This window comes from Anomaloglossus baeobatrachus, chromosome 6, assembly GCF_048569485.1.
Source record: "Anomaloglossus baeobatrachus isolate aAnoBae1 chromosome 6, aAnoBae1.hap1, whole genome shotgun sequence".
Taxonomy (NCBI): Eukaryota; Metazoa; Chordata; class Amphibia; order Anura; family Aromobatidae; genus Anomaloglossus; species Anomaloglossus baeobatrachus.
Window position 1 is genome coordinate 113,589,353 of NC_134358.1, and position 25,612 is coordinate 113,614,964.

General features: G+C 41.7%; 1 protein-coding gene across 3 annotated transcripts in view; it reads left to right on the forward strand.

Annotated features, from left to right (window-relative positions):
• Nucleotides 1-25,612, forward strand: part of TRPA1 (transient receptor potential cation channel subfamily A member 1) — a 291,437-nt gene that overhangs the window by 246,068 nt on the left and 19,757 nt on the right. For all 3 annotated transcript variants that reach the window (XM_075353178.1, XM_075353180.1, XM_075353179.1), the window contains exons 20-25: nucleotides 1,155-1,302; nucleotides 4,271-4,360; nucleotides 7,432-7,607; nucleotides 15,298-15,427; nucleotides 16,715-16,897; nucleotides 20,584-20,652. In XM_075353178.1, the coding sequence (XP_075209293.1) occupies nucleotides 1,155-1,302; nucleotides 4,271-4,360; nucleotides 7,432-7,607; nucleotides 15,298-15,427; nucleotides 16,715-16,897; nucleotides 20,584-20,652 (796 nt within the window). The remainder of the gene's footprint in view (nucleotides 1-1,154; nucleotides 1,303-4,270; nucleotides 4,361-7,431; nucleotides 7,608-15,297; nucleotides 15,428-16,714; nucleotides 16,898-20,583; nucleotides 20,653-25,612) is intronic.

Below are 25,612 nucleotides of genomic sequence, written 5' to 3' on the forward strand. Positions count from 1 at the left end.
CCATTGTCTTTGCCCCTCTAAGATATGGGTTCCTATGGCACAATGCCTGTGGTTTAATGATGTGACCTCATCACTTGAGATCACATTATACATTTGGGTTACGAGATGTTCTCTGTTGCAGCAGACACAGATACTATTACCCCCAATAAAGATAATCTACATTAGATCCTGTGACTCCTTCAATATGAAAAAAACAGTTTTTAATTTAGTAAGCAGTTTGGGAGAATTGGGAGGATCCATCCCAATCCCTGTCTGTGCCCAATGTGAGAAGACAAGTAATTCTAAAAACTTGATATCTTGAGAGAGTGTTATCGATTTTTCATCGTGGCCCCAGATCATTACATTTTGACACTGTATGTATGTTATCAACGTATTTCAATGTAATCAATTCACACCAATCTTCCCCAGAAGCGGAATTTGATTATGCATTGCATCCCTATAAAATAAATGGGTTGCTTGTATGGGAATATCTATCATTCTACACTGACCACTAAAAACAGGAGTCTAGAAAATGCTGGATGAGCTGTACTATATGATTTCCTTAATTCCTAATCACTTCCCTGTGAGTTGTTTAAACAGTGAAGTGGGGACTTATTAGCAATTTTCAGCATTTCATCCTCCTGTAGAGTTTTAGCCACTCAATAGGCCTTTAAAATAACCTATGGATGGGTCTTTCTAAGTGCTAGAAAGTAGCATTTTAAGATGGCAAAAGCTGCTTTAGGCCTCATTTACAAGTCAATATTTTTGCATCATGTTTGTATGCCAAAGCCAGGAGTGGAACTTAAAGAAAAAAACTATAATTGAAAGTTAGTGTTTTGGAGATACTCCTAGTTTTGACATATAAAGGCTAATGAAATACTGATCAAAAATTACCATGTGTGAATTAGGCCTTATACAAATTTCTACTTATTGTGGAATAGTAAGTGATAAGGTTGGGACCCCTGCGCCTTATCATTTGTCACCCATCCATAAGAAAGGTAATAAATGCATTACTCTGGACTAGTCCTAAAAGCAAAAAACAGCTTTCGGAACCAGACAAATGTTAAACAAATGTTTAATACAACATGACCTAACAGACTCTTACATTAAGAGAAAATATGTAAACAAATGTACTATATTTCTTTAGCTATTTTATATTTTTGCTTGTATTCCAGGAGAGCATATGGATATAAAGCCCATCTAGTAAACTTGGCTATTTACTCATTGGGACTTATTCCTCTTACCCTTCTGATAGTAAAAGCTGCACCACCCATTAACAACGGCACAAATTCTACTGCAGAAGGGAGACCTTTACAACTTCAGGTAGTTATGTTCTCTCACTTTGAATTCATAGTTGTCATATATTTCTAAGAGGTTTTGGCCCTTTCTAGCTTACAATGCAAAATTATTATTAATTTGCTACTTCTTTTTAATATGGCTCCCTTGTTTTCTTATCTCTTTGCTATGTTAGCCATCGAGCATTGCCAGCATTCACTTGTGATGATGTGGGCACATCTTCTACACTTGTAAATAATGGTAATGCACAGGAATGAAAAACTTTCCCCAATGTTTTATTTGGCATGGGGCAGAAAATTATTAATGTCTACAGTCACTATTGTAATCCATACTGAATAAACATTTTCATTAGCACACTTTATCTTGGACTACTCCAACAACACAGCAAGTAAGTTTACTTCTTTAAAGTGAGCCTGTCATCACAAAATAATAATGAAACATCTATTTTTGAAAAACATAAAATATTTCTTAAGGTATATAGATGACGTTTTTGTTGTATGGCAAGGGACTGTGGGCACATCTTCTACACTTGTAAATAATGGTAATGCACAGGAATGACAAACTTACCCCCATGTTTTATTTGGCATGGGGCAGGAAATTATTAATGTCTCTAGTCACCATTGTTATTCATACTGAATAAACATTTTCATTGACACACTTTATTTTGGACTACTCCAACAATACAGCAAGTAAGTTTACTGCTTTAAAGTGAGCCTGTCAGCACAAAATAACAATGAACCATCCATTTTTGAAAAACATAAAATAATTTCTTAAGGTATATAGATGACGTTTTTTGTTGTATGGCAAGGGACTGAACAATAATTCTTGGCTTAGGGTTAGGGTACATTATCTAAATAATATGAATGCCATGAATATGATTTTCACAAAGTAAAATCTCAGACATTCAGAAAGCTACAGAAAACTGACTACAACAAATGCACTTGTACATTACATTATTGTACACTGAGACAGCAAACACACTCCAAGAGGCAAATATAGAAATTAATCCCTTTTAAGATATGATACTGAATGAATATTGACCAGTTTCGGATGGTGCATTTTATCCTTCTTCCTGGCCAGCTGCATTTTTGCATTTTATTGTAAATATGCTTTTAACGGCGCTAAAAAAAATTCTTGTTCAGATGTTTGAATACTTTTTGCCTCTTTTTTTCGTGTTGCAGCGGGCTTAATTTTTGTAATTTTTATATTTATTTGTTTACTGCTCAAATTGTGGAAAAGTGTAAAAAAAAAATGGAAAATACATATTTCACTTTTTTATTTTTCTTTATAACTACAAAGGCCTACTGAAAACATTTTAAATTGCAACTGTCTGTTACTTCTCATATTACTTGGAAAATCAGAGAATTGATACAATTGAGAGGTGTTGTGTGTGGCAAACCTCATAGCATTTGGTCTTTGGCTATTCTAAATTAGAGTTCAGAAGAAAATTACAATTAGAAAATGTTCACGTTGAATTTTTTAGGTCAGAAACATCTGATGTGTATTTGATGTGGAATCTGTGTCGCAGAAGTCTTAACCTTCAATTTCTGCCCCGGATTGGCACACAGATTAGCAATATTCAACGGAATTATTCTGTATGTGTTTTATTAGGAAGAATCCATGTTGATACTGCTCTAATAAATGACTTATCACTTATTAAAACATTTTTCAAAATTATGTGGGAAAAATCCTGTAACACAGAATATCAGTACAGAATATGCACTGAAAACAACAAAATAAAAATCACTGTGTAAGCATACCCAAGACTATGTAGCTTTCAGAGGGAAAAATGCTGAAATTGTCTGTTTTTTCTTGATATTAAACTGAGCTTAGAGAGTGAGAGATCCCATGAGGCCAAGCATTTTCCATATCCGCTCACCCAGCCTGACTGACACCTGCAGCTTGTACTATACTGATCAATGTGACATATCAGCAGCAGGGAGGAGAGACACTGAGGAGCTTTCAATAAGGAAGGTTGGCAGAGATTGAGTTTAAAGGGAACCTGTCACGTTCTTTTTTTATATCAACCTGTCCCAATGTGCATTATTAACATGTTTTTTTAAACCAAAGTTCCTTGTATTCATCATTAAAAAAATACATTTTATCCTCAAGTGAACAGATGACATACCTTTTCTTTCAGTCATGGGGATGGTGCTTTTCTTCGCTTCAGTAATGGTCCCTCTTCAAATTATGCATGTCCCACACATTGTAACTGATTGCTGTGACTGGCTCAACATCGCGGCAATCTCACAAATAATCATGCACTTGTGCACTACCCCTATCTGCCCCAGGCATGTGCACTGAATCTGGATGAATGTCCTCAGATTAATTTTGTATGTACAGAGGTTTCTCACGTCTCCTGGGGTGTGCTTCCCTGCATTACAACTTTCCTTGTGCTCCCGCCGCCGTGCATCTGGAGCATGTGCACATATGGTATTAATCTCGTGACATACACCCAGATTCAGTGTGCATGCCCGGGGAGCTGAGGGGCAATGCGCAAATATGGGATTATATGTGAGATTGCCGTGATGCCAACCCAATCACGGCAATCAATTACAATGCGGGGGCATACATAATTTCAAGACAACCGTGACTGAAAAGCTACAAAGCTCCACCCCTATGAAATGGTGTGTAATGCATTCCCATGGGCATAAAAAGTGTTTTCTTATGATAGATATGAGGAATTTTTCATTGAAAAAAACATGTTAGTGATGCACATTGCATTACTAACAAGACATTGGGGCAGTTGTTTAATATCAAAAAGGATGTGACAGGTTCCCTTTAAACATTGAGAAAAATTATACAACCATTTGACTTGGGATTTCAGATCAAATCTATGAGCTCTATTTATTAATATATATAATTTGTAAAATGAAATCTGGTGACAAATCCCCTTTATTTATTGCCTGAATAGATTTTTCTTTATTAGCTCAGTAAGATGAAGATGACACAGTAATTACATAGATCCTGATATCTCAATCTTGTTTACTTCCAGGACTCATACTTCACGCGCACTTGCTTCGGCATTGTAATGCTCATGAGTATATTTGGCATTGTAAAAGAAATTGTTCAGATCTGTCAACAGGTATGTTACATAATGTACCGATTACATTATAAATAAGAATTTATTTCAGTCATGACAGAAATTTACGTGACCTCCAGACCCCCTGGAACCCTGAGGCAAAATCTAACTAACCACACCGCTGTCCCAGCTAGACTGGAGGAAATGATGTCCCAACCACTGGTCACCTGATCCTAAAGCCAATCAGTGGCCTCAGCAGCCTGATCATTGGTGGTCATGACATCATCACTTCTGGTCTCATGGAGAGCAGATCCTATTTCATTTATAAGTATGGCTCCCCAATCATAAGTTTTAAGGAACAACAGAAACTCTTTTACATCTACTACTATATTCTTAAAGCGTTACTGTCATTATCATTTTTATTTACTAAATCAATAGTACACGTGAAAATAAGCAACTTTGTAATATATTTTATCAGATAAATGTTCTTCTTTCTCTGCCAGAATTGATCAGTCATTATCAAGTTTCTAAATTCTGGGGTAAAGTCTGTATTCAGTGAAGACTTTCCAATTACTGAGATAGGAGATGGGGGTTGTTACTAATAAGAATGTATGAAGATGGGATGAGCCAGAGGCAGAAGGAGAAGCTAGAGGCAGGGATAGGATCTAGAGGCAGAAAGTGGAGCTAGAGGCAGAGGGAGAAGCTAGAGGCAGAGGGAGAAGATAGAGACAGAGGGAGGAGGTAGAGGCAGAGGGAGGAGCTAAAGGCAGGGGAGGAGCAAGAGGCAGAGGGAGTAGCTAGAGGCAGAGGGAGGAGCTAGATGCAGAGGGAGGAGCTAGAGCCATAGGGAGATGCTATAACCGGAGGGTTGAGCTAGAGGTAGAGGGAGAATCTTGAGACAGAGGGAGGAGCTAGAGGCAGAGGGAGAAGCTAGAGGCAGAGTGAGGAGCTATAGGCAGAGGAAAGAGCTATAGGCAGAGGGAGGAGCTGTAGGCTGAGGAAAAAGCTAGAGGCACAGGGAGTAGCTAGAGCTACAGGGGGGAGCTATAACCAGAGGGAGGAGCTAGATGCAGAGGGTGGAGCTAGAGGCAGAAGGAGAAGCTAGAGGCAGAGGGTGGAGCTAGAGGCAGAGAGAGGAGCTAGAGGCAGAGCTCTGTCCCTTATTTCTTTCCAGCTACATAGAATCTCATTAGCAACAACCGCCATCTCCTAACTCAGTAATGGTAACGTCTTCATTAAATACAGATATTATTTTGATAGTGACTGATCAATTCTGCCAGAGAAAGAAGCAAATTTGTCTGATAAGATATATTACAAAGTTGCTTATTTTCATGTGTATTATATTGATTTATGAAATAAAAATAAAAATGATAGTTATGCTTTAAGTGTTCTCCTGCTGCCCACTTACATGTTCGGTTTATGCTTACCAATTGGACAGCAGCATAAGATAAGAACAGAGACCCTGATATCCATGATGTGTCACTTACTGAGTTTCTTGCTGTAGTTTTGATACAGTCACTGTTTTATCTTCAGTTTTATTGACAGCTCTGCCAATCCTATCAAAGATAAGCTCTGCCTAATGCCCCTTGCTGCTAAATAACTGCTTCCTGCATTCACGGTCAAAAATGTGCCAATGGTATGGATATAATTGGAGATCATGAGTATCAACGGCTATATAGCAGGAGTTTATCATTGAAAAGACGAGTAGAGCTGCATTATATAATGCAGTATTTTATCAAAACTACAGTAAGCGGTCTGGTAAGAAACACAAGGCTGAAGTCAAGGTCTCTGTCCCTACTTATTACTTCTCACAGATTCGCTTTTACCTATAGCTCTCCGATAACACCAATGATATAAGACCTAATGGTGCCATAGAACATTTCTTAATGAACAATACCCCATTAATTTCTCATTATGCATGTCCAAAATACAAATTAATTTCAGTTTGTAAAATTAAAACTGAAGAGAGGACATCCAAATTGAATGTATCATTCTTCTGTAGACAATAACTATATAATATGGTTTCTGATAATATCTCTTAGCCAAGACCAGGAAAAAAAATGGCACCAAAAGTGTTTAACATGGTCTCAAAATGTATTCAGAGGCACAGTTTGTAATATTTTTAGACAATTTTAAAGCCAAATACAGGAATGAATACAGAACAGAGGAGAAAAATAGTTTTAGATTTTATGCCATGTAATATTTTATACCTTTATATAATTTTACCTAAACTTCAAATACAACTATATTACAAAATACACTAAATTCCCCTATGAAAATCTGTCTTGAAAATATTGTATAAGTCTGCATGTTCAAAAATTAAAGCCTGATTCATCAACAGTGGCGATCTTCTCACCGGTCTTGATGACTGGATATTGTGGAGGAGCCAGATGCTCCTGATTCATGAAGAGTTGCATGCTTCTTCATGAACCTGGGTTATCTGATGAGTGACGTGTGCTTATGTGCACAGTGCTAAAAATCTTACTCCAGTTAGTAACTTGAGTGAGTTTTCTGGAGTAGAGAACTCAACAGCTCATCATAAATTAGACATTGGACGAGCTCCGGCATTTTGCCCCCGACCCAACCCAGCTCAGTTAAATTTCTCAGAGCAAGAAGAAGCTGTAAACTCCAGAAGTCACATAATTTTGGCACAACTCAGGAGTTTGGGGATTTTTCAAAGCCTTTACTCCACTTTTTGGGCATAAAAGCTTTGATGAATCAAGGCCTAATATTGAAATCACATATTGTATTCAGTTTTTACAGAGTTTTCGTTGCAGCTTTTCGAGCCAAAGAGAAGAGGTTCGAAATGAATGAGAAAAATAAAGGCAGGACTTGTATGTACTTTATTTTTTCTCCAAGCCAGACACTTGGATATACAGTTGTACAAGTGAAACTGAAAAGCTTGCTATGAATACGGATTTTTTGAAAATTTTTCCAATGGGACTCTGTATAGAACATAAAAAAATGGATAAGAAAACGCATTTAAAAATGTTACAAAAAAGACTTCCAAAAACTGAATTGTGGTTTTATACTTTTAGTCTTGCGTATACAAGGATCAAGCAGAACTGGGGTAATTAAAGTAATCATTGAACTGTTTCTTATCATTTCATATTATATATGTTTTTACATTTTAGAAACTCAAGTATCTTCTGGACAGTAGTAATATTATAGACTGGGCAATCCATATTACTGCCATCCTTTTTGCCTCATCCCTCTGTACAAATCCTCTTTATGTGTCAAGCTGGAAATGGCAATGTGCAGCAATGGCCGTGTTCACATCATGGGTCAACTTTTTGATTTATCTTCAGAGGTAATTAACCAGAATAATTGTTACATATTTTAAGTAATACCATAGTATCTGCTTAATCAGTATTATGCCTGCTTTACACGCTTCAATAAATCTTTCAATCCGTCGTCGGGGTCAAGTTGTAACTGACGCACATCCGGCATCGTTCGTGACGTATTTGAGTGTGACACCTACGTGCGTTCAAGATTGAACGCAAATACGGTGATCGCATACGTGTCGTTTATTCCTCATACATTGGACGTTTTGTTGTATGAACCTAGGCAATTGTAACGTGTGACATCCCTCATACGATTGTGATGTCTGAGGCTATGTGCACAGGTGTGCGCTCTGCACCGCAGCTTCCGCTTCAGAGCGCAGCTGAAAAGCTGCGTTCTGAAGCGCCTCACAATGTCTGTCATGCACTAATCTCTGTCAGTCGGTCACTATCTCTGTCCCTCTCTCTCTGTCCTTGTCAGTTTATCCCCCTCTCTCATACTCACCAATCCCCGGCGCGGCACTGCACGGCGTTCACACTGCTCCGGCGGCTTTTACTATTTTGAAAAAGCCAGCCGCCCATTAAACAATCTCGTATTCCCTGCTTTCCCCGCCCAACGGCGCCTATGATTGGTTGCAGTGAGACACCCCCCCCCACGCTGAGTGACAGGTGTCACACTGCACCCAATCACAGCAGCCGGTGGGCGTGTCTATACTGTGCAGTGAAATAAATAATTAAATAATTTAAAAAAATGGCGTGCGGTCCCCCCCAATTTTAAAACCAGCCAGATAAAGCCATACGGCTGAAGGCTGGTATTCTCAGGATGGGGAGCTCCACGTTATGGGTAGCCCCCCAGCCTAACAATATCAGCCAACAGCCGCCCAGAATTGCCGCATACATTAGATGCGACAGTTCTGGGACTGTACCCGGCTCTTCCCGATTTGCCCTGGTGCGTTGGCAAATTGGGGTAATAAGGAGTTATTGGCAGCCCATAGCTGCCACTAAGTCCTAGATTAATCATGTCAGGCGTCTATGAGACACCTTCCATGATTAATCTGTAAATTACAGTAAATAAACACACACACCCGAAAAATCCTTTATTAGAAATAAAAAACACAAACATATACCCTGGTTCACCACTTTAATCAGCCCCAAAAACCCCTCCATGCCCGGCGTAATCCAGGATGGTCCAGCGTCGCATCCAGCGCTGCTGCATGGAGGTGACCGGAGCTGCAGCAGACACTGCCGCTCCTGTCACCTCCACACAGCAACTGAAGACAGCCGCGCGATCGGCTGAGCTGTCACTGAGGTTACCCGCTGTCACTGGATACAGCGGTGGCCGCGGGTAACCTCAGTGACCGCTCAGCTGATTGCGCTACTCACCGCCGCTCCTCTCACCTCCACGAAGCAACTGTGGTGAGTAGCGCGATCAGCTGAGCTGTCACTGAGGTTACCCGCAGCCACCGCTGGATCCAGTGACAGCGGGTAACCTCAGTGACAGCTCAGCCGATCGCGCTACTCTTCTCATTTGCTGTGTGGAGGTGACCGGAGCGGCGGTGTCTGCTGCAGCTCCGGTCACCTCCATGCAGCAGCGCTGGAAGCGACGCTGGAGCATCCTGGATTACGCCGGACATGGAGGGCTTTTTGGGGCTGATTAAAGTGGTTAACCAGGGTATATGTTTGTGTTTTTTATTTCTCATAAAGGATTTTTTCGGGTGTGTGTGTTTATTTACTGTAATTTACAGATTAATCATGGAAGGTGTCTCATAGACGCCTGACATGATTAATCTAGGACTTAGTGGCAGCTATGGGCTGCCAATAACTCCTTATTACCCCGATTTGCCAACGCACCAGGGCAAATCGGGAAGAGCCGGGTACAGTCCCAGAACTGTTGCATATAATGTTTGCGGCAATTCTGGGCGGCTGTTGGCTGATATTGTTAGGCTGGGGGGCTCCCCATAACGTGGGGCTCCCCATCCTGAGAATACCAGTCTTCAGCCGTATGGCTTTATCTGGCTGGTTTTAAAATTAGGGGGGACCGCACACTGTTTTTTTAAATTATTTAATTATTTATTTCACTGCACAGTATAGACCCGCCCACCGGCTGCTGTGATTGGGTGCAGTGTGACACCTGTCACTCAGCGTGGGGGGCATGTCTCACTGCAACCAATCATAGGCGCCGGTGGGCGGGGAAAGCAGGGAATACGAGATTGTTTAATGGGCGGCCGGCTTTTTCAAAATAGTAAAAGCCGCCGGAGCAGTGTAAATGCCGTGCAGCGCCGGGGATCGGGGATCGGTGAGTATATGGGAGAGGGCTGCTCAATTCAGTTACTCAGGAGTTTAGCAGTCACCGGTGAATCCTTCAAAGGTGACCGCTAATCAGGGCGCGACACAGACAGAGCCGCAGCATGACAATGAATTCGGGTGAGCTTCACCCGAGTTCATTCTGACAGTGCGGCTCTGTCTGTGTCTGCTGTCATCTGCCATTCACCGCTGCTACATGGCTGTCTGTGTCTGCTGTCAGCGGCCATGTAGCAGAGCTGAATGGCAGATGACATAGTAAAAACGCATCCCTACACATTACAGATGCTTGGCAAGTCAATAAATAAAAAAAAAAAAAAGGTGCCCAATGCATACGTCACAGAACACATGATCTAAAGGATCGCACACAAAATTGATCAATTTAACATAGACTACTAACGCACGTGTGACAGCAAATGAACGACCTACGTGCAATCTCATTCAATCGCATATGCGACCTGGGCGTGTCACATCGCATACGAGATCACACACTTAATTGTAAGGTGTAAAGCTGGCTTTAAAGATTTCAAACTATGAAGGGACACAAGTATCATACTTTTCTAGGCATTCTAAAAGATGGACAGCATATTGCAATGTTTTGAGAAAAAATGTTCTAATTATCTCACGGAGTACATGTATTTACTAAAATGGACATGTCTGGAGAACAGATGGGTCAGTCAATCATTATTTGCATAAAACCATAAGGCCCTGTGCGCACTAGTGCGTTTTACCCGTGGATTTACCCGCGGATTTGCAGCGGAAATTTCTTGAGAAATGTCTGCAATCTTTGTGCAGACATTTCCCAGCAAATCCTATGTGAAAAAAAAATAGCTGTGCGCACACTGCGGATTTTTCTCAAGAAATTTTCTTGAAGAATTTCTTGAGAAACTTTCTTGAGAAAATGAGCATGTCCATTATTTTCCACAGGTACCGGCGGAATACCCCCGGAATTTCACTCCATTCACTGTAATGTAATCGCGAAATACCAGGGGTATACCGCAGGTAGCAAATGATGTGCGGTATACCCCCGGTATAGCCGCGATTTACCTGCGGTAATGCTCATCTCTGCCTGCGGTTTTGCAGGAAGCGATGTCATTATGCCAGGAAGAGGAAGCGGAGCAGAGTAAACACACACGCCACACTGCCTGGACGCCGCACAGAAGCACTTCCGTGCGACCTGCAGGTGCCCGTGCAGTGTGTGTCCCGCTCCGGCCTCGCGGCTGCCTGCACTGCAGGGTGTCAGTGTGTGCCCGCAGTGTCAGCAGCTTGTCACGCTGCAGCGCAGGCAGACACTGGCACAGGCAGACACTGACACTGCAGTGCAGGGTGTCAGTGTCTGCCCGCAGTGTCAGCAGCTTGTCACGCTGCAGCGCAGGCAGACACTGACACAGGCAGACACTGACACTGCACTGCAGGGTGTCAGTGTCTGCCCGCAGTGTCAGCAGCCTGTCACGCGGCAGCGCAGGATGACGATTGCTGCTGTCAGGAGGTGAGATCATTACCTGCTGTGACGATCTCCTGCCTCCTGACGTCACCGCGGTCACTGCTGTCTATGCCCGTCTCGCAAGCGGCCCGAGACTGTCACTAACGGTGACGTCACGGGCTCTCGTGATACTTCTGACAACGCGGCGGGCATAGAAGTCAGTGACAGTGCTGACGTCAGCAGTACCGGAGATGATCACAGCATGTAATGATCTCATCTAACCTCCTGACAGCAGCGCTCGGCATCCCATGCAGTGACCTGGGCTATTGATGTTAGCTCAGGTCACTGCATTGCTCTCCCAGCCAATGGGGAACATTCTGTTCTTCATTGACTGGGACAGCGACTATGGTATGGATCGCCGTGGGACCCCCCCCACCATTATTGGATTACGCCGGACGTGTTCTTTTCAATAAATTGGTGAGAGAGGGAATGTTTTGGGGAGTGTTTTTTCAAATAAAACTTTTTTTGTTGTCTATTTTTTATTTCTTACTGACTGGGTTGGGGATGTCTGGTATCTGATAGACGCCTGACCTCACCAACCCCAGGGCTTGATGCCAGGTGACATTACACATCTGGCATCAACCCCATATATTACCTCGTTTGCCAATGCACCAGGGCAACGGGATGAGTTGGGGCGAAGCGCCAGGATTGGCACGTCTAATGGATGCGCCACTTCTGGGGCAGCTGCGGCCTGCTATTTTTAGGCTGGGGAGTGTCCAATAACAGTGGACCTCCCTAGTCTGAGAATACCAGACCACAGCTGTCCGCTTTACCTTGGCTGGTGATGCAATTTGGGGGGGACCCCACGTTTTTTGTTTTAAATTATTTATTTAATGTAAAATAACAGCGTGGGGTGCCCTCTGTTTTGGATTACCAGCCAAGGTGAAGCTGCCAGCTGTGGTTTGCAGGCTGCGGCCGTCTGCTTTAACCTAGCTGGCTCCAAAACATGGGGGGACCTCACGTCGTTTTTTTTTTAAATTATTTATTTATTTATTTTATGGCTAAATACAAGGCTAAGCACCCTTTAGTGCTACATGAAAGTCACTAAAGGGTGAGGGCTTAGAAAATGCAGGGAGGTGGGACATTATATAGGTCTTTCTCATCTATCTATCTATCTATCTATTCATCTATCCATCTTTCCCTCTATCCATTATCTGTCTATCGATTATCTATATTATTTATTGCAAAACCGCAGGGACCAACCTGCGGTAAATCCGCAGTAAATCCGAGGCAAATCCGCGGCAAATTCGCATGCGTTTTTCCCGTGGATTTTTCCGCAGGTGCGGAAATCTTCAACTCCCAGAAGTTTCTCAAGAAATTTTCTTGAGAAAAATCCCTTTTCTAGTGCGCACATAGCCTAAAGCTGTGTTATTAATTAAATCCCAACTTCTGCAACAAACATCATTTTTCTCATCTGATGGGAGAATTTCACCAATACTTGGCTTTCTTGCTCCCAGTCTACTCATAAATGTCCTGTTTGGTCCAGGTAACTGTGTTCCATCACACCCAGGGCAAGCAGAGCTGTGACTTTTTAGGATATTATCCATCTGCAGAATCTTTTCCACAATAATCTAAACAATAAGTTTAAAGATAGAGTTGCTATTTTTCTTTGCCATGGTAGAGGCTACTCTATATCCAAATATACCGAATACACATTATGGAAGATTAGCTGCCTAGCAGGAGCCAAAATATGTATACTTAGAGATGGTGACACAGAAGTTTGGTTCAATCGGGGCATCTACTGCTCTTCATTATTGGTTTTCAAAATTAATGCACAGGATTTATATCAAGGCACGAAACTCAAATTAACACGATATCAGCTTCCCTGACAATGCAAGAAGCCTACTATCACCATTTGAAAAAAAACAAAACAAAAAGTACATCTGTTACCACCAATAACACCAATTGGAGACTAGCAGATCTCAGTCACAGAGACTACTGAACATACATCATCTGTCCATTCAGCTGTCCTCTGTCTGAAGTACACACTACTCACCTTGCTAAACCCAGAAATGATTCAGCCCAACACTGGATTGTCTGAGGACTATTAAGAAAACCAGGTCCAGAAGGAAAGAACAGGCCCTCTACCAAGCCTATAACTCCATAAAAATGTAGGCCTTAAAGGGGTTTTCCCACAAAGTTAGTTTTCAAGTTAATTTTAATCAATAGATCTTGGAATAATAATAATTTCCACAATTGGATGTTTAAAAAAAATGTTCTTGTGATGAGATAATCTTATGTATGTGACCCTGCTATGTGCTGTGTGATGGCTGTGTCTGACCGTACAGGGACGTGATCTGATCATTCCACAGCTCCTGGGCCCAGGAAGATGCAAAAGTTAGTATTTTTGTAAGGTAAATAAATGTCCCTACCTATTTTTAAACATTGTTTTACCTCAAAGAATAAATTATTTGCTATCTGTAATGCCTGTATATCTTCTTACTCCATACCTTGCTCAGAAGATGTGGTATGATCAGACCATGTCTCTGTACAGTCAGATACGACCATTACACAGTACATGACAAGGGCACATATATAAGATTAACTCAGCACAGGAACATTTCGTAAATACATCCAATTGTTGAAATTATTATTATTCCAAGATCAGTTGATTACAATGAACTTTGCTTGTGGCAAAACCCTTTTGAACAGATCAATAGAAAAGATTTAGCAGACTCACCACTCAGTGATCTGGATCCACAGGTGCTGCGATGAAGTGGCTGGTGTCCACAATTCAATGCAAGAAAAAGATGAAGGAATCTCACACACTATTCCTCAGAAAATTCTTCAAGACTTTATTGGCACATTAAAATTCTTTTTTAAAATTGCGTATTCCGGGCATCCAGCCTTGCCTTACGTGTTTTGGACATACGTCCTTACTCATAGGCCTATGCCTATGAGTAAGAATGTATGTCCGAAATGGATAATGCAGGGCTGGATTCCCGGAATACGCAATTTTAAAAAAGGATTTTAATGTGTCAATAAAGTCTTGAAGAATTTTACATAGTTCCATAGTTAGATAGTTACTAAGGTTGAAAAAAGACCTAGGTCCATCTAGTTCATCCTTCCTCCACCAGTTCTACATTTCGTTACTAAGTCATTTATAACCAACAATGTTGTGTGTACTGAGGAAATCATCCAGCCCTTTTTTAAAAGCTGTTATAGTATCTGCCATTACTACCTCTTGTGGTAGGGCATTCCACAGTCTGACTGCTCTAACTGTAAAGAACCCTTTCCTATTTAGCTGTCGGAATCGCTTTTCTTCCCCTCGCAGTGAGTGCCCCCTGGTCCTTAGCATTGTCTTTGGAAGAAATAAGTCATGTGCCAGTCGTTTATATTGACCACTCATGTGTTTATACATATAAATGAGATCTCCTCTGAGACGTCTTTTTTCTAAGCTAAACATATCTAACTTTTTCAACCTCTCATCATATGTGAGGCCTCCATTCCTTGTAGTAGTCTAGTTGCCGCCTTTGAACTGACTCTAACTTCTAAATGTCCTTTTTAAAATGTGGAGCCCAAAACTGGATCCCATATTCCAGATGTGGCCTTACAAGTGATTTATAGAGGGGTAACAATACGTTGGGAATCTCAATTTTATGAGGAACGGTGTGTGAGATTCCTTCATCCTTTTCTTCCTTTTAAATTTTCAAATTGTTGTAATACGCCCTAGGGGTAGATTTAAACAAAATATAAAAAAATATAGATGATTCTGCAAAGCCAATATACATTCCCATAAATTAGGCACTTTATGACTAGCACTTAATTTATAATGTACATTTTTATCATTTTAATTTTAATTTAATTTCATTTTAATTTTATAATTTTTAATTTTAATTTATAATGTACATTTTTAGATATTACCATTCATGTAACAAAAGATACCCAATGACAGTAATGAAAACTAACACTTTAATTTACTAAAATCATTTTAGGTTTGAAACATGTGGAATTTATATAGTGATGTTTTGGGAGATCCTGAGAACACTTGTGCGCATTATACTCATCTTCTTCTTCCTGATTTTGGGATTTGGATTAAGCTTCTATGTAGTGCTCTCTACACAGGTATGTCTGATTTTTAAGTTAGTTCTTAGATGCATTTTTGCAGACTAAGAGAGGAAATAATACAAAGTATACTGCAATCTCTAATCAACTGAAGTATGGTTTTCTGAAGATAGGGACATATCTCTGGTGACTGGTATGTCATCCTCTTAATGAATGTGATGCATTTTACTCCAGAAGATCCTTCATCAATGCTGGCGTGCAAAGTTTGAATCTCCGCCCACATACAGCCAACCATAAGCAGAATACTTACGGGGGAGGATTGGCTGGGTTTTTTCATTTTTTGGGGTGGTTGCCCGCTACAGCCGATCACGCTCTTGCTACCCCCAGTGCGAGCCTTTCAAACACTGAAAGCGGCTTGCAACGGGCTGAGCATTGAGTGTACCTGAGCACAGCGATGCTTGTGCTAGTGGTAAGTATGCGTAAAGCTTCCAAACCCAAACTCTGTTTTTTTGGGGGGTTTTTAAAATGTGGTGTTCGGCCCGAAAACTAAACATCAGGTTCACTCATCTCTTCTTAGATGTCACATGGAGGTTTTTACTACCTTCGCCAATTGTCATGACATCGGTGGAATCTGTTCAGACTACTGATTCTGACACTCCGCCTGAGGTCTGTAATCAGCCCAGGCTGACTCGGGTGTCAACTAACAGATTGGTACTTAATTGGAGGTTAGCAATAGTTAATCTCTGCTTGTCTGCTTGTGAGTCATCTTTGATCACATTTTGTGGGGTAGCCAGTCATGTCTGCTCCCCTCCTATATATGTTGACTACACACTTCCATTAGTGCGAGCTATAGTTTTTGCTAGCTGGTCTGGTGAGGTGTCATGATCCATGGTCGTAGTTGTTATATGTGATTATGGAGTTATCTCTTGTCTTTTTGTCTCTACCTTCCTGCTCTTGATTTTCTCCTGAGTCTGTCATTGTTGGCTGAGTGTGTCAGAGTTTTGGTTTTCTCCTGTGTATCTTTTTCTGTGTTTCCATAAGATTAGTTCTGGTCAGGAGCTTAGCCAGGCATGGGACTCGGGCATCTCCACCATTAGGGGTAAACCTGAGGTTAGGGATAGCGTAGGGACCCCTTGTGTGATGGACAGTATATGACCTCCTGTCTCTCGCTTTCCTACAGTCACATTGTGACATAACATGATCATTAAAGTTTTGTTTAACTTTCTATCTATTTAGGAGGCACAGTCAGTTCTGAGTCAGTTCTGGCAGTATCATTATTGAATATTGCTTTATTACAAAACTGTATGATGTGATTTTAATTTATCTGTTTTGTTGTTTCTTTTATAGACAGCATTCAAGACTCCTATCCTTTCTCTGATGCAGACCTTTACCATGATGCTTGGAGACATCAACTACCACGATAGTTTTCTGGAGCCATTTCTTGAAGATCATATTGAATATCCAATTCTTACATTTGCTCATCTGATTGTGTTCACTTTATTAATCCCAATCCTTCTGATGAATTTACTTGTGAGTTATACTTAATATAGTATTAATAAATAGTTCATGACAATTTGTCAGTTACTTTCCAGACAAATAGGGCTTACTAAAGCAGGTATTTTTGAACTGCATGTGTGTGTGTTTGCGTGGACTTGCATATGTGGGTGATTTGCATTATCTATTTAATTTTTTGTTTTGTTTTTCTTCTTTGCTCTTATTTAAAGTTATATGCTCAACACTTTAAAAAAGATATAAGCGGGTTAATGAGCGTCACCAGATGTACAGCTAAATAATACTTTCTTTGTAAAATAATGGGAAAATACTAATAATAAAAAACATAAATGTAAAAAATATTCCAAAAGAATAAAATGTAAAAAACACTACATATAAACAATAAAACAAATTAAAATATGAGTAATTATCCGCAATAAAACTAATACAAAATCATGCCCTGTATGTTAAATGTCTTGTATGACTTGAAAACATATTGTATGGAACAATGTATATTCACAAAAAAAAATATATTGTATACGTGACGTGCATCCACCAAACATACATAAAATTGTCTCTAGCCACAAATTTTGTCTGATTCCTCAAGCCACGTTCATTCTTGCTGCATATGAATGTTTGTTACCCATGTATAGAGGCTTCATATAAGGCCGGAGTCACACATGCGATTGACTCACGCGAGTCTTGCATTGCATCACCCAGCACAGCTGCACTCTCCTCACAGGAGTGGGTCGACTGCATGTATTTCTATGCAGCGGAGACTCTCCTTTTCGGAGAGCAGCAAGCCGTGCTGGGCGAGACTTATGCGAGTCACTCGCAAGTGTGACTCCGCCCTAAAGTCAAGTATGGGAGACACAATTAAAACTAACTATTAAGAGATTGGACTAGATCTTTCCCAGTAGGTTAGGGAAATATGATATCACTCAGATATACTTAAAGGGATTGTAATACTTATGTAGATACTCTGTAATCTGATAGCATGGAATATAATGAAACTGAGACAAGGGTAGGGTAAATACTTTGTATTGATAATTAATAAACACACAATAACAGAGAATAAAGTGGGCTTTACACGTTGCGACATCGGCAACGAGATATCATCGGGGTCACGTTGTTAGTGATGCACATCCGGCGCCGTTACCGACATCGCAGCGTGTAATGCAAATGAGCGATGATCAACGAGCACAAAAACATCAAAAATCGTTACTCGTTGTCACGTCCCTCATTTCCATAATATCGCTGCAGCGACAGGTACGATGTTGTTTGTCGTTCCTGCGGCAGCACACATCGCTCTGTGTGACACCGCAGGAGTGACAAACATCTCCTTACCTGCCTCCACCGGAAAAGGAGGAAGGAAGGAGGTGGGCGGCATGTTCCGGTCGCTCATCTCCGCCCCTCCTTTTCTATTGGTCGGCGGTTCAGTGACGCTGCTGTGACGTCGCTGTGTCGCTGAACGAACCACCCCCTTCGAAAGGTGGTGGATCGCCGGTCACAGCGACGTCACAGGGCAGGTAAGTGCGTGTGACGCTGCCATTGCGATAATGTTCGCTATAGCAGCGATCACCACATATCGGCTGCACGGCGGGGGCATACCATTAAAGCGAATGGAGCTCAGAGCCACAGTGCAGCCAGACTTCAGAAGAATGCGCAGCCACGCCCTTATATGGAATGTTGGCGTGTCACAATGCAGCTAGGGAAAGAGACAGACACAGACAAGGAAAGAGGCAGACACAGACAGGGTAAGAAACAGACATAGACAAGGTAAGAGACAGACACAAAGAGATAGACACAGACAAAGATACAGACTGACAGGGAAAGAGACAGACAGGGAAAGAGACAGACAGGGAAAGAGACAGACAGGGAAAGAGACAGACAGGGAAAGAGACAGAGATAGATAGACAGACTGGGAAAGAGATAGATAGACAGACTGGGAAAGAGATAGATAGACAGACTGGGAAAGAGATAGATAGACAGACTGGGAAAGAGATAGATAGACAGACTGGGAAAGAGATAGATAGACAGACTGGAAAAGAGATAGATAGACAGACTGGGAAAGAGATAGATAGATAGACAGACTGGGAAAGAGATAGATAGACAGACTGGGAAAGAGATAGATAGATAGATAGATAGATAGATAGATAGATAGATAGATAGACTGGGAAAGAGATTGAGACAGATGGAAAGACAGACAGGGAAAGAGACAGACAAAGAGATAGATAGAGAGAGAGACAGAGAGATATATACAGAGGGGGAGACAGACAGAGAATGGGAGAGAAACAGAGAGACAGTTACTATCCCGGGCAGTACTGGGTGCTAGGTTGTGAGGCGAAATTTTAACCCCACGCGTTCCAATTTACTTATCAATTTTGCCCCTATCTACATAATGGAGAAAAAGTGAAACGAAAAGTGTTGGGGGCAAACTGACAGCTGCCAGATGTGAACAAGGGGGACTTAAAGAATGAGAGCGATGGTGCCAAAGAGTATATACCGTACAGTTGCTAAGGTGGGGCCCCGACATGGGATACTCACCACACTCTGGGATATGAACACACACACAAAATGCGCCACACACTATCACGTGATTGAACACATATACCACCCTCAGCACACATCTCACCACACATACACCAACCTCGCCACATAATCGCCCTAAAACACACACACAAGTCTGGTATTATCCTTCAAAAATAAAAATCTGTTTAATAAGCAGCCAAACTACAAGAACAACAAATGTACCACATAGGAAATACGGCAGCTGTCAGTCACATGATCTGTCTATATGTGTATATGTGAGCTAATATATACTGTCAGGGGGATAATATATACTGTCAGGGGGAGTTTTCTGTTGCCTGGAGATTTATTAGGCTGCCAATAGCAACCAATCACAGCTTAGCTTCTATTTTGCTACAGTTAATTAATCTGAGCTCTGATTGGTTAATATAGGCAACAATTTAATAATTACATTTATATCTATTTGTCTTGTGTTTTTTGTGTGCAGAATACATATTTGTTAATACATTCTATTTTGTTAACAGCAGTTATTAACCCGGGCGAAGCCGGGTAGTACAGCTAGTATTATTATATTCTTTAACTCCAACATGAGATAATGCATTAGTGGGACACTCATGTATGGGATGGTTCCATTTAGAAAATGTATAAATATAGAATGAATGGGAAATAAAAACAAACAATACTAGCGTATAAAGGCTCCATCACACACAGAGATAAATCTTTGGGAGATCTGTGGTTGCAGTGAAATCATGGACATATTGTTCCATTTGTACACAGCCACAAACCTGGCACTGATTGTCCACAATTTCACTGCAACCACAGATCTGCCACAGATTTATCTCTGTGTGTGACAGGGCCTTTAGAAATGGACTTAAATTAGACTTAAGGCCCTGTCACACACAGAGATAAATCTGTGGCTGCAGTGAAATTGTGGACAATCAGTGCCAGGTTTGTGGCTGTGTACAAATGGAACAATATTTCCCATGATTTCACTGCAACCACAGATCTGCCAAAGATTTATCTCTGTGTGTGACGGGGCCTTTACTCTCTATCTTTATTGGGTTGATTTGGGGTTTTCATGTTGCTGACAGTTAATAAGATAGATATGAGAAAGAATGAACATGTTAGATATGTCTTTTTTAAGATATGTTGAATTGTGTCTGGTCTAACCATGTTCTCTTCTATTGAACCCATAGATTGGTTTGGCTGTAGGTGACATCGCTGAAGTACAGAGGAATGCAGCTCTTAAAAGAATTGCCATGCAGGTGATAATAAATAGAGATGTTGTGTAATGAAAAAATCACAGATTATCGGTATTTATTTGCTGAAATTTGCATGATCTTGGGGTTTTATGATGACTGACATGATTCTAGTTAACCGGCTATATGCTCATATAATCTGTCTGGGAATCTCAGACGTTCCGGTTGAGGGTCTGTTAAACAGGGGTTGCTCTGTCCTTACTGTTTACACCATCTGTTCGGACAGGATGGTTTTGAAGAGGTTAAAAGGAATTTTCTTAAGCTGGAGGCAATCTATATCACAGCCCCACTGCCATACGCAGTGTGACAATGAAGCCGCTGCCGACAGTAGGGAGAGTACAGTGCATGCGCCAGTATGGGAATGAAATGCACAAGAGTTCAGTGTATTGGTAGAAAAGGGAAGCCATTATTTAAAGCCAAGCATTGGTACATTAGGCAGAGTTTACTGTAATGAGATGTCGAACATGCTGGAATTATAATTCCCATAATCTGCTCATTTTCATAACACATGAAAGTCCATTTTCTTTTTAATTCTCTGTAAAGTGTATAGGTGACCTCAAAGGTGCAATTTCACTTGTGTTTTCCTATCCTGCCTTGTACAATGTTTGATCAAATGGCCATAAAGCTTATCATAAACTCTACATAATGAGATGCAGCAGATAGGTAAGGGAGTTCCAACATCACACAAAAGAGAAACAAGTTTAAAATGTACTTTTAATGTACAAAAAAATCATTATAAACATTGTGAAACAGTTTTTATAATCCAGTAACACATAGACTGCGTTCAATCTTCCATAGCTGGTCAGATGCAGGGGCTGGGGAACTGATATATTTTTTTCTTCAGTTGCTTCCGTTCAGCACAAATGACTGTTCAAACAAAGCCTAGGTGTCCCAATGCACCCTTAGGCCCCCTTCACACGCACGTGTCTCCGGTACGTGTTTGGAACCGTTTCCGTATGTACCGGAGACACGGACACACGTACTCCAATGTTATTCAATGTTTGGAGTTACATGTGCAGTTTTCCGTAGGTCCGTGTATCCATGTGCATGATACGTATGTGTATCCGTATTACATGGATGCATGTCCGTTTTCTGCACGGAACACGCACACACGCACCCAATGAAACTCTATGGGTCCGTGAGCACACGTACGTGACACGGATGCATCTCCGTATGGTCCTTGTACGTTTTGTGCTTTTTTGAAGCGATGTCGGTCAATCTTTTTTTTCTGTGTATGTTAGTCAATCTCCCTCAGTCCGTCGGTTGGTCTCTCTTTTGTCTGTCCCTCTCTCAGTCAGTCTCCCCCCTCTCTCACATTCATCATTCCCTGATCACCGGCGTGGCACTGCACTGCTGTTAAAAAAACTCTGGTGGCTTTTACTATTTTGAAAAAGCTGGCCGCTCATTATTCAATCTCATATTCCCTGCTTTTCCCGCCCACCAGCGCCTATGATTGGTTGCCGTGAGACACGCCCCTGCGCTGAGTGACAGCTGTCTCACTGCAACCAATCACAGCCGCTGGTGGGCGTGTCAATATCAAGCAGTAAAAAAAAATAAATAAATAATTAAGAAAAAACGGCGTGCGATCCCCCCCCATTTTTATTCCAGCCAGGGTAAAGCCACACGGCTAAAGGCTGGTATTCTCAGGATGGGGAGCTCCACGTTATGGGGGGCCCCCCAGCATAATAATATCAGCCAGCAGCAGCCCGGCAATTGCCGCATCCATTAGATGCGACAGTCCCGGGACTGTACCCAACTCATCCCGAATTGCCCTGGTGCGGTGGCAAACGGGGTAATAAGGAGTTAATGGCAGCAGCCCATAGTTGCCTCTAAGTCCAAGATTAATCATGACAGGCGTCTCCTCGAGATACCTTCCATAATTAACCTGTAAGTTAAAGAAAAGAAACACACACAACGAAAAATCCTTTATTTGAAATAATCAAAAAAAAAAACACCCTCGCTCACCACTTTATTAAGCCCCGAAAACCCCTCCACGTCCGGCGTAATCCACGGAGGTCCCGCGACGCTCTCAGCTCTGCTACATAAAGGTGACAGGAGCTGCAGTAGAACACCGCCGCTCCTGTCAGCTTCACGCAGCAACGGAGGTGAGAAGCGCAATCAGCGATGATGACACTCAGGTCACTCGCGGCCACCATGCTGCAGATTTTTTGCAGGTTTTGGTGCGGTTTTTGATACTTTTTTTGGGAAATCAAGAAAGTCAATGAATTGAAGTCAATGGGTGAAAAACCTTGCTAAACCTGACCAAAAATTGACATGCTGCAGGTTATTTCTGCATAAAAATATGCACCAAAACCGCATGGTAAAAAACACACTGTGTGCACAGCAAATCTAGAATCCCATAGATTTTGCTGGCTTCAGGAGAGGCATGCAGATTTTGATGCAGATTTTTAAAAAACGCAGTGTGTGCACAGGGCCTTAGTGTCACCAAGCAGTTTAGTGCACCTTTCAACTTTCTTGTTTTGCAGAGCTGTCATTCAGATGTAGAAGGTGGGCAGATTGCCCTACTCCTGCTAATTGTATATTGTGGTTACATACAGTGTGTCCACCCATATCCTGTCCACTGCTATTAACTTGAGAATGGCGGCAGCTATAGGCATAGAAGTGGTGTCTAGGTATAGTAAAGTAGCCATGCGCTACACAATGAAACCACCTATAGCACCACTTGGTGGAAAACAATGGAGTTAGCATTTTTATCTCGAAAACAGAACAAGATAGAGAAAAAAAGGGAATTAAAAAATTGTAAGGCATCATCAATTCAATATGAATCGGCACCTTGCATACAGAAATGCTATGATATGAAACCCATGACGCCCAAAACATTGAATGCTTGTCACGCATATGGCACTCATTTAACTTCGATGCTCAAAGTGGCCATTGTCAGCTGCAATGCACATCTGGACTCTGGACAGCATACTGTATCTTGCTGCACGTTGTGCAATATGGTAGGTGACATGTTTGCACAAGCCTCTGTGATACGTCGTCGTAGGTCCTGCAATGTGGGTGGAGGAATCGCATACACCTGCTGTTTGATGTGACCAACCTTACAGAAAGAAGTCCAATGGGGTCAGGTCAGGTGAGCGTGGAGACTGCTCCACACAGCCACCATACCCAATGACTTGTAGGAAGGTCTCCATGAGGTATCGCTTCACGTCCGCAGCCTTGTGAGTTTTATACGTCCTAATGATAGCATTTCTATATGAAAGGTGTCAATTCGTATTGAATTGATGATGCTCTACAACTTTGTAATTCATTTTTTTCCTCTGTCTCGTTCCATTTTTTGAGATAAAAATGCTAACTCCGTTGTATTCCACCAGGTGGTGCTATAGGTGGCTTCATTGCATAGTGCATGGCTACTTTACTATACCTAGACACCACTTCTATGCCTATAGCTGCCGCCATTCTCAAGTTGATTGCGATGGACAGGATATGGGTGGAGACACTGTATAGTAATAGGAAATGTTATGTGCAGGTGTTAGCAGCTCATATGTGAATACTGTGGTAGCCTGGGATACAGCACAGTGGGAGGAGCAGAGAGTTAATGAGGCAGACAGGCTGGAAAGTCAGTTCAGTTCTGGATAGGGGAGTTCTGCTTAGAGGTTTCTGGGATAACGAGCTCTGTATCAGGAGGTCTCCTCCATTATGTCCCATGGGCATGGCAAGCCACAGAGGCAAGACTCAGGGAACGCAGAATTCAGACTTGGCTGTTGTAGGGATAATACCCAGAGCAAGGGCTAGATAGAAGGATACTCCATTGAGCAATGGCAGCAGAGCGGTGACGAAGGAGGAAAATGACATGTCTGTCCTGGAAAGTTTACGGTGAAGGTATTGCTCATGAAGATGTGTGTGAAATAATGAAGTTGGAGTTTGAGTTCAAAGGAAATTGTTTCTGTGATGTGTTGCCTAAATACATCTATGACAGTGACCGGCGACGGGGTGGCAGACGAGCCGCTGATGACGCAAGTAAGTGTTGCACCCCCTCCAGCCGGAGAGGAACACATGCACAGCTCGAGATTGAAGAAGGAGAGTGGAGCACTGATGGTCATCACGCAGCTCCCCCCTTCACAGAGAAGAGAAGTGAGGAGATACATGGAAACCAAACAGGTGGTAATATGCACTAAGCTACTTGGACACACCAATGACGCATAAACATCTATGCTTAATTTGAACATACATTTTGTGACAGCAGACCTCCTATAAAGACATGAACAACTGTGCATTTCTTGCTTTTACCCATTTGCCTTGTTATATAGTTGCCAACAGTCCTGGATATGCTAGGAGTGTCCTGATCTTTTGGATACAATCCCTACTAATTTGGGGTTTTCCTGGCCCTAAAATGAGGTTCTGCTCAGTTAATGGGAATTCCCAGGCAGCAGTGGAAATGGGAGTTTAAGGCTACATGCGCACGCTGCGTTTTTTGTTGCGTTTTTGTCGCGTTTTTTTGGTGAAGTTTTGTCAGAACTTTCTGACATTTGACTGCTCAGCAAAGTCTATGAGAAGTCAGATTTGCTGTGCTCACCTTGCAGTTTATTTGTCAGCATTTTTTTTACAAAGGTTTGTGAAAAAAAGCAGCAGCATGTTTATTCTTTCTTGCGTTTTTGTCAATATTTGTCATGAAAATGCAAGGATAGACACATGCTGTCAAATTGGTGCATTTTCAATGCATTTTTGATGCGTTTTTGATACGATTTACTTGCGTTTTTGGTGCTTTTTTGGCACCAAAAATGCACCAAAAAAGCACCAAAAACGCATAAACGCACCTACATTACAAGCGTTTTTTTTTTACATATCCATGCTCTCTCTGACAAAGTGCAGTTTTGGGTGCATTTGTGGGAGCAGTTTTGGTTGCAGTTTTGGTTGAAGTTTGTGTACAGAAAAAACTGCAATGTGCGCATATAGCCCAAAGTCCCTCTTCTGCCAACAGCACTGCTGGCAATAATGCTGTTAT